Source organism: Penicillium riverlandense (assembly GCF_028828495.1).
Source record: "Penicillium riverlandense strain IBT 135883 chromosome Unknown utg000006l_segment0_segment0, whole genome shotgun sequence".
NCBI lineage: Eukaryota > Fungi > Ascomycota > Eurotiomycetes > Eurotiales > Aspergillaceae > Penicillium > Penicillium riverlandense.
Genome location: NW_026643197.1, coordinates 3,120,953 through 3,134,117, shown reverse-complemented (window position 1 = coordinate 3,134,117; position 13,165 = coordinate 3,120,953). Strand labels below are relative to the sequence as shown.

General features: G+C 52.6%; 6 protein-coding genes across 6 annotated transcripts; 5 read left to right on the top strand and 1 right to left on the bottom strand.

The window, feature by feature from the left end:
* Nucleotides 1-175: 175 nt before the first annotated feature.
* On the bottom strand, nt 176-612 carry N7474_007471 (60S ribosomal protein eL30; the record flags this gene model as incomplete). The annotated part of the gene is made up of 3 exons (XM_057198881.1): nt 176-271; nt 327-521; nt 577-612. The coding sequence occupies 3 exons, from the start codon at nt 610-612 to the stop codon at nt 176-178; spliced, it is 327 nt and encodes a 108-aa protein (XP_057052321.1).
* Nucleotides 613-1,368: 756 nt separating this feature from the next.
* Nucleotides 1,369-3,340, top strand: N7474_007470 (uncharacterized protein; the record flags this gene model as incomplete). Its single annotated transcript, XM_057198880.1, has 2 exons — nt 1,369-2,014; nt 2,067-3,340. 2 exons carry the CDS (start codon nt 1,369-1,371, stop codon nt 3,338-3,340), a joined length of 1,920 nt encoding a protein of 639 aa, XP_057052320.1.
* A 428-nt stretch (nt 3,341-3,768) lies between these two features.
* On the top strand, nt 3,769-4,439 carry N7474_007469 (coatomer subunit zeta; the record flags this gene model as incomplete). Its single annotated transcript, XM_057198879.1, has 2 exons — nt 3,769-4,133; nt 4,199-4,439. The coding sequence occupies 2 exons, from the start codon at nt 3,769-3,771 to the stop codon at nt 4,437-4,439; spliced, it is 606 nt and encodes a 201-aa protein (XP_057052319.1).
* A 1,016-nt stretch (nt 4,440-5,455) lies between these two features.
* On the top strand, nt 5,456-8,911 carry N7474_007468 (putative DUF814 domain protein; the record flags this gene model as incomplete). Its single annotated transcript, XM_057198878.1, has 4 exons — nt 5,456-5,488; nt 5,548-5,616; nt 5,669-7,245; nt 7,294-8,911. 4 exons carry the CDS (start codon nt 5,456-5,458, stop codon nt 8,909-8,911), a joined length of 3,297 nt encoding a protein of 1,098 aa, XP_057052318.1.
* A 953-nt stretch (nt 8,912-9,864) lies between these two features.
* N7474_007467 (Dabb family protein) lies at nt 9,865-10,288 on the top strand (the record flags this gene model as incomplete). The annotated part of the gene is made up of 2 exons (XM_057198877.1): nt 9,865-10,091; nt 10,174-10,288. The coding sequence occupies 2 exons, from the start codon at nt 9,865-9,867 to the stop codon at nt 10,286-10,288; spliced, it is 342 nt and encodes a 113-aa protein (XP_057052317.1).
* Nucleotides 10,289-10,883: 595 nt separating this feature from the next.
* Nucleotides 10,884-12,359, top strand: N7474_007466 (uncharacterized protein; the record flags this gene model as incomplete). Its single annotated transcript, XM_057198876.1, has 1 exon — nt 10,884-12,359. The coding sequence occupies one exon, from the start codon at nt 10,884-10,886 to the stop codon at nt 12,357-12,359; it is 1,476 nt and encodes a 491-aa protein (XP_057052316.1).
* Between the last annotated feature and the right edge of the window lie 806 nt (nt 12,360-13,165).

The window sequence follows — 13,165 nt, the reverse complement described above, 5'->3', positions numbered from 1 at the left end:
CGCCTTGTTGATTTACAAGCACGCTTACACAACCATCTACGCCGAGACCGAGGAACAAGTCAGACCAAGTAAATGGCTTTGGATTTTTGTCATCACTATCTCATATGCGCCGTGAATCCCTACCGGGTATCACCAACACATACTCCGATCCTCCATTCGTCCCCTAGCAACCCGCTTACACGGTACCAGTCAGGATGTCGGAGTCACCGGCATCCAGGATGGCCATGGTCGCGCAGCGGAAGAGCTTACCGCAGGCGGTACCCAGCTCGATCTGTTAGGTGTTGGTCAGTCATGGTCTGCCTTGTAAGAATTCCCTCAGAACGTACGTTGTTGCCCGAGAAGTGGTGGACGGGGGTCTTGGCGAGCATGGCGTAGTACTCGAGCTCGCTCTTGCGGAGGGGAGGAGTGTTGGCCGCGATGATGACCAGCTTGGCCTTGCCCGAGCGCAGAGTCTTCATGGTCGACTTAGCACCCAGGGTGACCTTACCGGACTTCATCACCAGGGCGAGCCTGGAGTTGATCTAGAATTTTGATTAGACCCTCCACGGAAGAAAAGACAGAAGGAATTGCACTCACGTTGTCGGAACCCTTCTTGCTCTTCTTGGGGGCCATCGTTGCGCTGTGAAGTTCGTCTAGGACTTCGGTTCGGTGGGAGTGGAATGAAAAGGATGCGCTCCGGCCGGTGTGGATGATGGTTGGAATCGACCGATGACAAGATTTGGTGAGGGTTGTGTGGGCGCCCGGAAGGGTGGTTGTTCCGTCCCGGCAACGAGAGATCACATGACTGGGCTGAAACAGTGGATGCCTCAGGCCTGTTGAACGCGGACCCTGAAACAACCCATGAGGATACTAGTCCATGATCTGTCCTCTGCCAGACGGCTCAAGATTTTCGTCTTCGCTTGCTAGGTTCTTCTGAATCTTCGACTTCTTTCTCGTGTTTTTCCGCCCGCTCGGAACTTCTCCCTGCGCACTTCGCCCCCCCTTGGTTGTCGTGACGATACAGTATTTTTAGATACAGCAAGGGATTCCCGCATTCCGCGCCCAGAAAAACAACTCTCGCCCGCAACCAGCACACTTCCTTCGATTCCACGCTGGTCTCAGATGCCCTCCCGTCTTCGATGATCCTTTGGCCTTGATCAGCCATGTGGCACGCATTCAATCTCTGACAGCTGCCACTATACATTCCTCATATACAAGACAGGAGTGACCCTCTCCACACGGGGTGTCCACTTTTGACCGCTATTACTATTATCCCCCTTCCGTTGTTCTCTCCTGACGGCCGTCGAATCGGACTGGAGTGACGGCAATTGTCACTGGGATCCTTTGTTTCTTAACGACCCTCCGTTTGATTCATTATCTCCTTGTACGATGTCAGCGCCGCCTCGCAAGCCCGGACCCCCGGGCAGTTCCAACAAATCATCAGCCGCAGATCCGCCCTCGACCAACGGGTCCACCACACGAGGCCATGCTCGCTCGCCAAGTGCCACACCCAACGGCCTCAACCGTACCCCTTCCTACAGAGGCTCAACCCCCGTTTCTGCGCGCGCCGCTGCGAGAAAACCCGGCCGATCGAATCTCAGCATGTCGAACGTGCCGCGAATGTCGAATGACCCCTCGGACGAGGAGGCACGGGCCCAGAATGTCGCTCTGATTGACGAGCTCAGGGAGCAGTTGCAAAAGGCGGAGACGGCGTCGGATCAATACCAGAAACAACTTGGTGTTCTACAAATGCGCCTGGACGAGGCGATCAGCGAACAGGGGAAGCTGGAGGATCAGGCCCACGAACGGGATAGCCGGGTCGAGACGCTGAACACCGAGATTAAGGACCAGGCCCGCCAGATTCGCGAAATGGAACAAAACCATGCGTCGGAGCGAAATGCGATGCTGCAAGAGAAGGAGCAGCAGGCGAGCCGAGAGGAAGAAATGCATGCGACGATTCAGCGCCTGAAGGAGTCCATCTCGCAGAAGGACGGCCGCATGAACGCCGAAGGCGATCGCCAAATCTCCCGATCTTGTATGTGCTCTACCCACCGATCCAGCTTGTAGTTACTAACATTGCGCTACAGCCAGTTTCCGCAATAGAGCCTCGCCGGACCTCGATGGACAATTTGCTCCCTCGTCGCAGCTCGAGCGCAGTCCCTCCCGCAATAATTCAAATCTTCTTCTGCAAAAGGATAAATTGATTGAATCTTTGCGCCTGGAACTAGCCGAATCCCAGATTAAGCTCGTCGAGATGGAAAACAAAGGCGGAGGCCGTCAGCAAGAATTGGAAAAGGAACTCCTGGAAGCTCGCATGGCTAATGCTCGCTTGATGGAGGACAACGAGAGCTATCAACTCCTCCTGAGCGAGAAGACTCTGACTGGGGACTTTACGAAAGGCGACTTCATGCGCGATGCCCATCCGGAAAGTAAATATTCCACCGGTGGCATGGGCTCGTTGGCGGATGAGCTCGAGTCTGTGGACGAGGGCCCTGAGATCGACCCCAACCGCAGGGCAGACATGGAAATTAAGGGCCTCAAAGACCAGAACAAGGCGCTGACGCTGTACATCGAGCGCATTATCAGCCGCTTGCTGCAGCATGACGGGTTTGAGTACATTCTGGACAAGAATGAGGAGGAAGGGACGGCTGGCCACAAACACCAAAAGAGTGGTAGTGATAAGGAACTTCCTCCGACTCCCCCGGAGAAGGATGAGGCTGCTGGTCCGTCGCTGTTGCAGCGGGCCAAGTCGGTCGTCGCTGGCCCTCGCTCCACGCCACGATCACGCCCGTTCAGTATGATGCCTCCTCCTAGCATTCCCCCTCCGACCACCAACGAAAACCCCGATACGGCTCCCAGCATTCCCCTCCGCGGTTCGTCCGTCCGGGCTAGCCACCGCCGCGTCCGATCGGAGCAGGTCGACCCGAACGCCGCGTCCGTCGTTGGTCAGATGTATCGCGGGCCCCATTCGACTGGGCCGACTAGTCCCACTGCCCTGGGCCCCGGTTCCCGGCAGAGTATGTTCCCGGCAGCTCCTGGGTACATCTCCAGCGTGAGCCGTGCGCCGTCGATGTCCAGCCAGCCCGATCGGGCCGGCCACAACAGCTCGCCCAGCGTTACTAGTGATGTCGCGGCCGATACTGCTTCGACTGGTGCGACCTCCAGCCCGCCGCGGTCCAGCAGCGGGATGACCAATTACCCTGGTGCCGTGATGACGCAGAACAAACTGCGGCCCCTGCGGCTTGTGAGCGAAACAGCCAGGCTGGAGGAGGAGGAAGCCGCACGTAAGAAGGCCAACCGGGGCAGCTGGATCCCGTGGTTCAACAAACCGCCAAACCTGGAGGAGGCACCGCCGTCGTAGGCGGTTGATGATACGGATTTTCTCTTATGACTGTTTTCTTCTCGGGCTGGATGATCTCATGTGGTCTTACATTTGTCTTTCCCATACCCCCTTTGTGATGCACATATAACGCGATCCATGCCTTTCCTGTAATGGGCGCCTCTGATGGTGGAGGTTGCCGAGTTATGTTTGACTGTTTTTGAATTGACGCGCCGTTCTCCCTTGATATACCAGATTAGTTATTCAGTAATATTCTCCCATCACTATACATAGTCTTGTTTACCTTCTTCTGACTGGAACTCCCTCTCTTCCTCCCCGCGGGTTTACTGGGCGGGCAGCGTCTACTCCGGAACAACATTCGGCCGTCTCCGCCTGCGGCCAGTGTGGCTCTTAGGACAGCGTCAACAATTCAAACCCTCACAACCATTCCTTACCCCTACACCGTCACCATGCCTGGTCCTCTGTCTCTCTTCTCCGTCAATGCCGTCCTGGTCATGTCGGCCGACGACGGGTCGCGCATCTTCGCCAAATACTACTCAGCGCCGCATCCCCCCGCGGGCACGGCGCCCAACTCGACCAATTTCCCAGGCGCCAATCCCTACCAGACGGTGAAAGAGCAACGGGCATTCGAGAAGGGCCTGCTGGAGAAGACCAACAAGTCCGCCAGCGACGTCATCCTGTACGACAACCGCATCGTCGTGTTCAAGATGGAAAGCGACGTGATGCTGTACGTGGTGGGGAGCGCCGACGAGAACGAGGTGCTGCTGTATAACGTGGTGCTGTCTCTGCGCGATGCCCTCGGCATTCTCTTCAAGTATGTCTTTCGTCTTTATTGTCATGATCCAGTGTGAACGGGCATCAGCTAACCCGCAAAAACAGGGGCGCCACCGACAAGCGCACGATCGTCGAAAACTACGACCTCGTCTCCCTGACCATTGACGAAATCATTGACGACGGAATCATCCTCGAGACCGACCCGGTCATGATCGCCTCGCGGGTTAGCCGGGCGCCGGCCGCAGACGCCCCGAATATGAAGAACATCGATCTCTCGGAGCAGGGCCTGCTCAATGCGTGGGAGTTTGGCAAGCGGCGTCTGGCCGAGCAGCTGCGGCAGATGTAGACACGTTTGGTTTATTTCGTTTGGAGCATTGTTTAATTTAATTCCTGGCTGGTCCTGGCGTGATGTTTCTTTTATCCTTTTTGGTTTGGTGATGATGAGGGTCCTCTCTCTGTTTGACTGACTTGCTGGTGGACTGGACTCTATAGACTCTGCTGTGATTTCTGGCATTGATGCATGTGTGGCACAAAAATAGGTGTCTGGCTAGGTACTGTAAGAGGTGGCTGATGCCTGCAATGAACAACAATACAATACATACCTCATTCTTCAACGTTGGCCCATTGATGGTGTCTTGTTTGCTTGTTGACCTGGGCAGATGTCTGAGGCATTGGAATTACTTTCCTATATAAGACGCTCCCCCGCTTGCCCTCTTCCTTTTTCCTTCTTTCCACTCCCCACTTCCTCCTCTGCTGTCCACTCGTCCCTTTTATATTTATATATCCGTGGATACATAACTATATCTACTTCCTATCGAAAGTATCTCAATTCCCTCATGTCGAAGATCTCGACCAGGACTAGACAAGGCGCGCTCAGTCATCCAAATCGTGACCGAGAAGGCGGATGCCCTCGACAGTATCCATGGCGGGGACCACGCTTCAGGTCAAGGCAAGAGGCCTTGACATCCATGTGGATCATGCCTGGACTCAGATCCATCGCATTAATGGCAGCCTAATGACCAGAAGCAACACCATTTGCAAACCTTCATCATGACCAATGTGAGCCAGAAAAGATCAATTATCTGATGCCTACGTCGTTAACTGCTATTAGTACACCAACTTCCAGGCTACCCGTCAAGAAATTGAGCGCATTCGACCAGAGGACCCTGAGACCCTAGGACGGATGGTTCCCTAGAAATGCCCTTCTGCAAAATCTGGAGATCTCTCTATAGGCTCGGAAATGTCGTATGAAATGTCTAGTTAACTACCGTATGATCCTATTGTAGTGTATATATACTCCACTAGCCCCGCATACGTCACCCACGAAAATCCCTTTCTTTGTCAACTCCCGACCTGCACACCATGAAACAGCGTTTCTCGTCATTGGACGTGCAGGTATGGATTCGTGTCCTTCTCCTACATAGTACAAGACTGACCCAATCAACCCCCTGCAGGTGATCACCCAGGAGCTGGCCGCCGAGCTGGTCAGCCTGCGCGTGTCCAACATCTACGATCTGTCCTCGGTTCGTGCAATTGCCTTCCCCGGTCTGTGAGCCGACACTGATCATTGACTAGCGTATCTTCCTCTTCAAACTCGCCAAACCAGACCACCGCCGACAGCTTATAGTCGACTCCGGCTTCCGCACCCATGTCACCCAGTACTCCCGTACTGCCGCGACCGCCCCCTCGCCCTTCGTGACCCGCATGCGCAAGTTCCTCAAGTCTCGCCGGATCACAGGAATCACGCAGATTGGAACAGACCGGATCATCGATTTCTCCTTCAGCGATGGCGCATACCACATGTTCCTCGAATTCTTCGCCGGCGGCAACATCATTCTCACGGACCGGGAATACACAATTCTTGCCTTGTTTCGCCAGGTGCCCGCGGGAGAGGGCGAGGAGGAGACCAAGGTTGGGCTGAAATACACAGTCACCAATAAGCAGAACTACGGCGGGGTTCCAGAGATCACCCGCGAGCGGGTGAAGGACACGCTGAACAAGGCGCAGGAACTCTTCGCGCAAGAGGGCAACGCCCCCAAGAAGTCGAAGAAGAAGGCAACAGAGGTGCTGAGAAGAGCATTGTCGCAAGGTTTCCCGGAATACCCTCCACTGCTCTTGGATCATGCCTTTGCTGTGAAGGAGTTCGATCCAGCGACGCCGCTAGACCGGGTGCTTGCGGATGAAGGTCTACTTCGCAATGTCGAAGGAGTCTTGGAAGAAGCGCAGCGAGTCTCTACAAATTTAAATATCGGCGACAGTCATCCCGGCTACATTATTGCCAAGGAAGACACTCGACCCCGTGCGGACGGGGAGAGCACATCGCAAACCCCTGGCCTTCTATACGAAGACTTCCATCCCTTCAAGCCGCGGCAGTTTGAACGCAACCCGGACATCACGATATTGGAATTTGAGCGTTTCAACGCAACCGTCGACGAGTACTTTTCGTCGATAGAATCCCAGCGGCTGGAGTCGAGACTGACCGAGAAAGAGGAGGCAGCGAAGCGAAAGCTCGAGTCCGTGCGGAAAGAACATGAGAAGCGGATCGATGCGTTGAAAGATGCTCAGGAGCTCCATATTCGCAAGGCGGACGCGATCCAAGACAATGTCTACCGCGTCCAAGAAGCGATGGACGCTGTCAACGGTCTGATCGCACAGGGCATGGATTGGGGTGAGATCGCCCGCCTGATCGAAATGGAGCAGGGACGAGGCAATCCAGTTGCACAGAGCATCAAGCTGCCTCTCAAGCTGTACGAAAACACGGTCACGTTGCTTCTCGGCGAGGTAGGCCAGGAGGAAGATGAAGACGAGCTTGCCTCGAGCGATGAGTCTGAGTCTGAATCCGATGATGATGATGAAAGAGAAGAGCAGAGGCGTGAGACCGAGTCTCGGATGCTGTCGATTGACATCGATCTCGGACTTACTCCATGGGCAAATGCAACGCAGTATTACGAGCAAAAGAAGGTGGCCTCGCAAAAGCAGCAGCGGACGGCACAGTCGTCCGAGAAGGCACTCAAGAGTCACGAGAAGAAGGTAACGACCGATCTCAAGCGGAGCCTGAAGCAGGAGAAACAAGTTCTGCGCCAGGCTCGCACGCCGTTTTGGTTCGAGAAATTTATCTTCTTCATTTCTTCGGAGGGCTATTTGATCCTTGGGTCCGTATATCTAAACACTCTGATTGTGACGTCTGCTAACCTCCACAGGGGCCGAGACGCCATGCAGAGCGAGCTGTTGTATCGGCGCTACTTGAACAAAGGCGACATTTTTGTGCACGCAGATCTGGCAGGAGCGACCCCGATGGTTGTCAAGAACAGATCCCAGAGTGTGGATGCGCCAATCCCTCCTAGCACTCTGTCTCAAGCGGGCAATCTGTGCGTCGCCACCTCGACAGCATGGGATTCCAAGGCCGTGATGTCTGCCTGGTGGGCATATGCCCATCACGTGTCGAAGATGGCAGCATCAGGTGGAGGAATCTTGCCGACGGGCGAATTCCAGATCAAGGGTGAGAAGAACTTCCTGGCTCCCTCGCAACTGGTCCTTGGGTTCGCAGTCATGTTTCAGATCAGCAAAGAAAGCCTACGGAATCATAAGACACAGCAATTCGAAACACCTGATGTCGCAGGGGAGGCTTATGTGGCTGCCAAGAACAACGAACCTTCGCCTCCCAAACAAGAACCCTCAGAGGGGTCCACCGCAGCCGATGTGAATGGACATGAGGAGGATGAAGACCACATGTCTGACGAAGACGAAGATGATGGAAATGCACAGGCGAGAAACCCCCTGCAGCGAGAGGATTCTAAAGCCCCTCGCGCTACTCAAGAATCCGGAGCACCAGACTCTGACTCTGAATCTGAATTTGATGACGAGAGTGTAAAGAATGAAGGTCAAGAACTGGACGAGGAGCAGGAGGAACGAGTTGGCCGAGAAGATGCTGAGGAGGAAGAAACCGCCTCAGTGGCTGAACAGGAAACCGCTTCTCAACCCAGAGATTTGAAAGATCTTTCTGCACGCGAAAGACGCTCTGTGCGACAGGGCAAGTCTGTTGACCCGAAACCGCCTCAACCTCCCCGGACAGCTCCCACCCGAGGCAAGCGGGCGAAGGAGAAGCGCGCAGCTGCCAAATACGCACAACAAGACGATGAGGAACGTGATCTGGCACTCCGACTTCTCGGTACCAACAAGGGTAAAGCTGCAAAGGCGGCTCAGGCAGCCGAAGCCAAAGCTCAGCGGGAACGTGAAGCCGAAGCACAGAGACAACGACGTCGGGCCCAGCATGAGCGTGCAGCGGAAGCCGAGAAAAAGCGTCAGGCTCTCTTTGCCGAGGGAGGCGCGGACGACTACGACGAAGAGACTGCCGCCGCCGAAGCTGCAGACCTATCTTGGATCCCAGCTCTGATCGGAACACCCACTCCCGACGACGAGATCATTGCCGCTATTCCAGTTTGTGCACCATGGGCTGCCCTGGGCCGGTACAAATACAAGATGAAGCTCCAACCCGGCACAGTGAAGAAGGGCAAGGCCGTCAAGGAGATTATCGGCCGGTGGGTATCTGAGACAACTGCTGGTAAAGTCAAGAAGGAACACGCTGAGGATGCCGGTGTTCCTCGTGCGGATGCAGAGCGGTTGCGGGCCCGTGAGGGTGAGTTGATCAAGGCCTGGAAGGACACGGAGGTCATTAATACCATGCCCGTGGGCAAAGTTCGGATTATGACACCTGGCGGTGCTGGGGCTGGAGGTGGAGGTGATAAAGGCAAAGCCAAGGGAGGCGGCAAAGGTGGTGGGGGTGGTGCTAAGGGCGGGAAAGGTGGGAAGAAGAAGTAGAGATAGGGAGTTTATACCACTGATAGAAGCGATAGACATGCATGACGTTCGTGTTGATTATCTACATGTCCGAGTAGGGTAAGAGAGAAGTTCATGAATAATATTTGCCGACAACAAGCGGCGGTGGCATTCTGTCTCGCCATGGTGCTTTGAAACTTTCGCCGAGGTTTTTGTTCCGTGGTGTGTAATGGTGAATGATGTGGAAGACGTCTCCGGTCTTCAAAATACGCCCCCAAAACCACCTCTCACCTTCGGGCCAACTCATCGACACCGCAGCCCGGTGGCAAAGTCCCTGTAAACCGTGACGCAAGCATCAACTTGGGTACCTACTAGAAGATGAGAAGCATGGAATCACATCCATTGCTAGTATAACCAGTTTGTTCTAAGGTACTCTCAAGGTGTGTGCGTGAGAGAGAATGGGCGCCTGAAAGTGGACTCTATCATCATCACTGACCCAAATACACCAAATAATTCTTCTTCGGTACGCCACCAGCGGTCAAAACCTGGAACTCTTCAATCTCCGAATTTGTTACCACCGCTTATTTGTCGGTCACATCTCCAATGTGGCTACGCAGAGACCTGATCCATACCTGTGTAACCATCACTAATACGTTTATTACCATCCAAGGACAGCTGCATAATGATCTGAGGCGTGCTTGTGAGATCACCGCTGATCTGTTGATCGGCCCTCCAAGGTGGCTACTCCCTCCAATGTGGCTACATCGAAATAAGATCCGTCCGTGTGCAGCAGACGAAGGATGTCCTGTCGATCAGATCACGACCGTCCTTTCCTTCACCTCCCATATATAAATTAAACCTCCGTTAAAAATCCTAAAAGTACGTCCCAGACCTCATATTATATTGTACGAAATGACCGTCATTCACATAGGTGAGAGTTTCCACGGTCCTACTAAGTCTGCATCCAAGCTTTTGTTGATGTTTTGGATATAGTTATGTTCAAGTTTCGCCCTGAAGTGACAGAAGAACAAAAGAAAGCCATAATTCAGGAGCTGAAAACGCTCAAGACATTGGATTGCGTCAAAGGACACCGGCTTGTGGTTGGGGGCCCTTCCATCAACACCCCAGTCGAAAAGACCAAGGGATTCGAGATTACACTCCTCAGCTTCCATGAAAACCTGAAAAAACTGGAAGAGTACAGAGACAGCGAGGAACACCAAAGGTAAACTAAAATTTCGATGTTTTTACGTTCCCCCTCTTCTTCGGAAGTTCTCTCATTTAATGCTTACTTCCCATGCGTAAAGGGTCACTAAAATGTATGTCTTCCCCTATACGGAAGATCTCCTTCGGTTTGACTTTGAAGTCTCTTCCAATGATGAATATATGTGGGAAGCTTTCCATCAGTCGGAGCTGGAGTGATAATGTGATAGCTCGTGGAAGAGGATGACAGAGGGCTGGCGGGTTGGCATTCACATGTGCTTATGCAACTTTTTTTCCATTACCTTGTTTCGTATCTCAAAATTGGGTCCTCTTTTGATCTAGATGACACCAATAAATGAAAACGTTCAAAGACTTCGATACAATACTTTGGTGGCGAATGATTTCCCCCTATTTGGCCGTCTTGATCGGAACATAAGCGGATCTAGAACCATTTGCTTGACTAATATCCGAAGCGTCCGGTGATAATTTAGGAAAGAAGTGCTCGTATTTCTGATATATGATGGGAGATATGCCTATTTATTGGATTCTCGCATAGCTGGGGTGGGTTACACAACATGTGGACCAGGAGAATTAGCCAAACTTAACAGACACACAACACACTCTTAGGAGACAGTTGCCACCCGTAAGTGACACCGGCTTCGATTCAGAATAATCTACACCGGATTGCTTCAGGTAAGGAAACCGACATAGGGACTCCATTCGTTCACGTATATATAAGCTAGGTTCACCGTCGACACGGTTTCTCTTTCCCAGAACCCAGAATATCAGAATCTTTTCAACACGGTCATTCATCATGATTTCTCTCATCTACACTCAGTGCAGCAATGCGCGCCCTAGCGCGCTTTGTGATCTATTACGAAAGTACGGAGTGGGCCGTGTGCTTGAATGTGACTCGACGTCTACGCCTGAAATACCATCTGGCGATGAAGAAATAATCTTGGTCAACTATGATCATGAGTTCTCCACTGCAGCAATTCGACAGGTCACGTTTCGGACTGCACGACTGCCCAAGGCATTCGTCATCTGGGATAGTCCGCGTCAACAGCAGGTTGTCGCAATGCGAGTGCCTCACGCCACTTTCCAAAATAGTCTGATCGAGAACAAAGATCTGTCATCTACGGTACGTGCTTTGGCAACACAGAAAGATTTGGTCTCTACCACCTACGGGGAGTTCTGCTCGAACAGTGCATGTGCTGTTGGGGGCTCGTTTTCGGATTCTGGGGTACGTCAATACTTCGCCAAGGTTGCCAAAGACCGCGGCGTTCAGAAACTGCGAGACGAAATTCGCATGTATCAGTCTCTACCGGAAGACTTGCAGGATCATTATCCGCAGCTTATCTTCACGTCAGAGGAGGATGGAACCGTGACTATGGGAACGAACTTTCAGGACTTTCCCAATCTTCGTGACCTTTTGTTAAACAACCATATTTCTACGGCTGAGGCTGCTAGAATCATGACAAAGGTCTTGGATTTTGAGTATAATCAGGCTTTTCTTCAGTACCAGCAGCCTACTCCCGAGAACTACCTCTACGACTATCACTTCCTTCGGGCCTGGAGGCGCTTAACAATGTCTGCCGAGATAGATCCAATCTTCGGGCCGATTGTGGCTGCTCCATCGTTAAAGATCAACGGCCAGCAAATACCTAGTGTTCCAGCAATGCTTTGGCGTCTAGAGCAGGACCAAGAGGCAGCTCGACGCCTGGATCCAGGAGGCGTCTCGCCTTACATCCATGCCGATTTTCACCCTGGAAATATCATTTGTGACATCAAACAAGACCAATTCTGGCTTGTGGATCCGCGCGGGTATCCGCTATGTGATATCTTTTATGACTTGGGAAAATTGGCGCAGAGCACTAATAGCTGCTATGATTTACTGCATGAAGGTCGGCATGAAGTTTCTTATGAGGCCAAGGGGGACACAGCAACGATCAACTACAAGTTTCTCGTGCCTAGCTTTAGAGCGCAATACGCAGACTTGAACGCCAGATTACAGCCCGTTATTCACAAACTCTTAGAGGCAGACAAAGGCGATGTGGATCTACGGATCCGGTTCAATGAGGCCATGCACCTCTGTTCCCTCATGCCGTTCCATATCCATCCAGACGCCCAGCCTTCTCTGGCTGTTCCAATTTTTGCAATTGGTGCAATGCGTCTGTCGGAAGTAATGGGTCTGCTGGGCATCAGCATGGATGAATGTGCGGCAAACCATGCGGGTGGGCTGGAGCGATTGAAGGAGATGGGCCAAGCTGCGTGGCGTTTCGAGGGGTAGATGAGCTTAGTCGACCAGGCACCTCATGTTGGGTACTACAGTGAACAGCAGCGAGCCTGTCACTCCCGTGAGCATGACGCGGCTCGTTGATCTTGAGATAGATAGGCAGAGGCAAAACAGGAGGCGAGTTGACAGTGGTATTGGAATTCTCACGGAAGAGGACCTCTGGAGGGTGAGGACATCTCTGTCCTGCGCTGTGGTCCTGGATGCTGATGTTACTGAGCTACCCGCTTCGGTTTTGTAGCCTTTTCATTCGTTTTTAAATTTGTATCTCGGTATATATTGGCCAGCATACTAAATTCTACATTGTTGTTGGAGTGAAATATAGGTTTCTTCACGAGCCAGCAGGCTGCAATGGACGAGTCTTTAATCGGTGTAGCAGACCTCCTCAAATGCATATTCCAATGACGAATATCCCAAGTTATGAAACAGAGGGTGACTGGGTGAGAGAGGAGGGTATTGTATACTTGCCTATTTGGGACACTACTATCAGGACCAAATCGAATACACTGAACATTTGTGCTATTGATATTGCTTCTCTCCGAACTTCTCTTTCCGCTCACTCCCTCTATTGATCTCTTTCTCGGGATAGTCAATTGTCCGGAACTTCATGCGGTGCCTGGTCGGCTGAGTCATCCAACGTCATGGCCCATGTTCGCGATAGAGGGAAAAAAAAACCCGAATTTCTTGGACGCGCAAGAAACCAACGGCATGGCACCTCCAAGTGACGTTTGATGGGATAGTGCACCCTCAATTCGCTGACTTCATTCCACCGGCAAAGACAAGCTTTGTCGGGGATATTATCC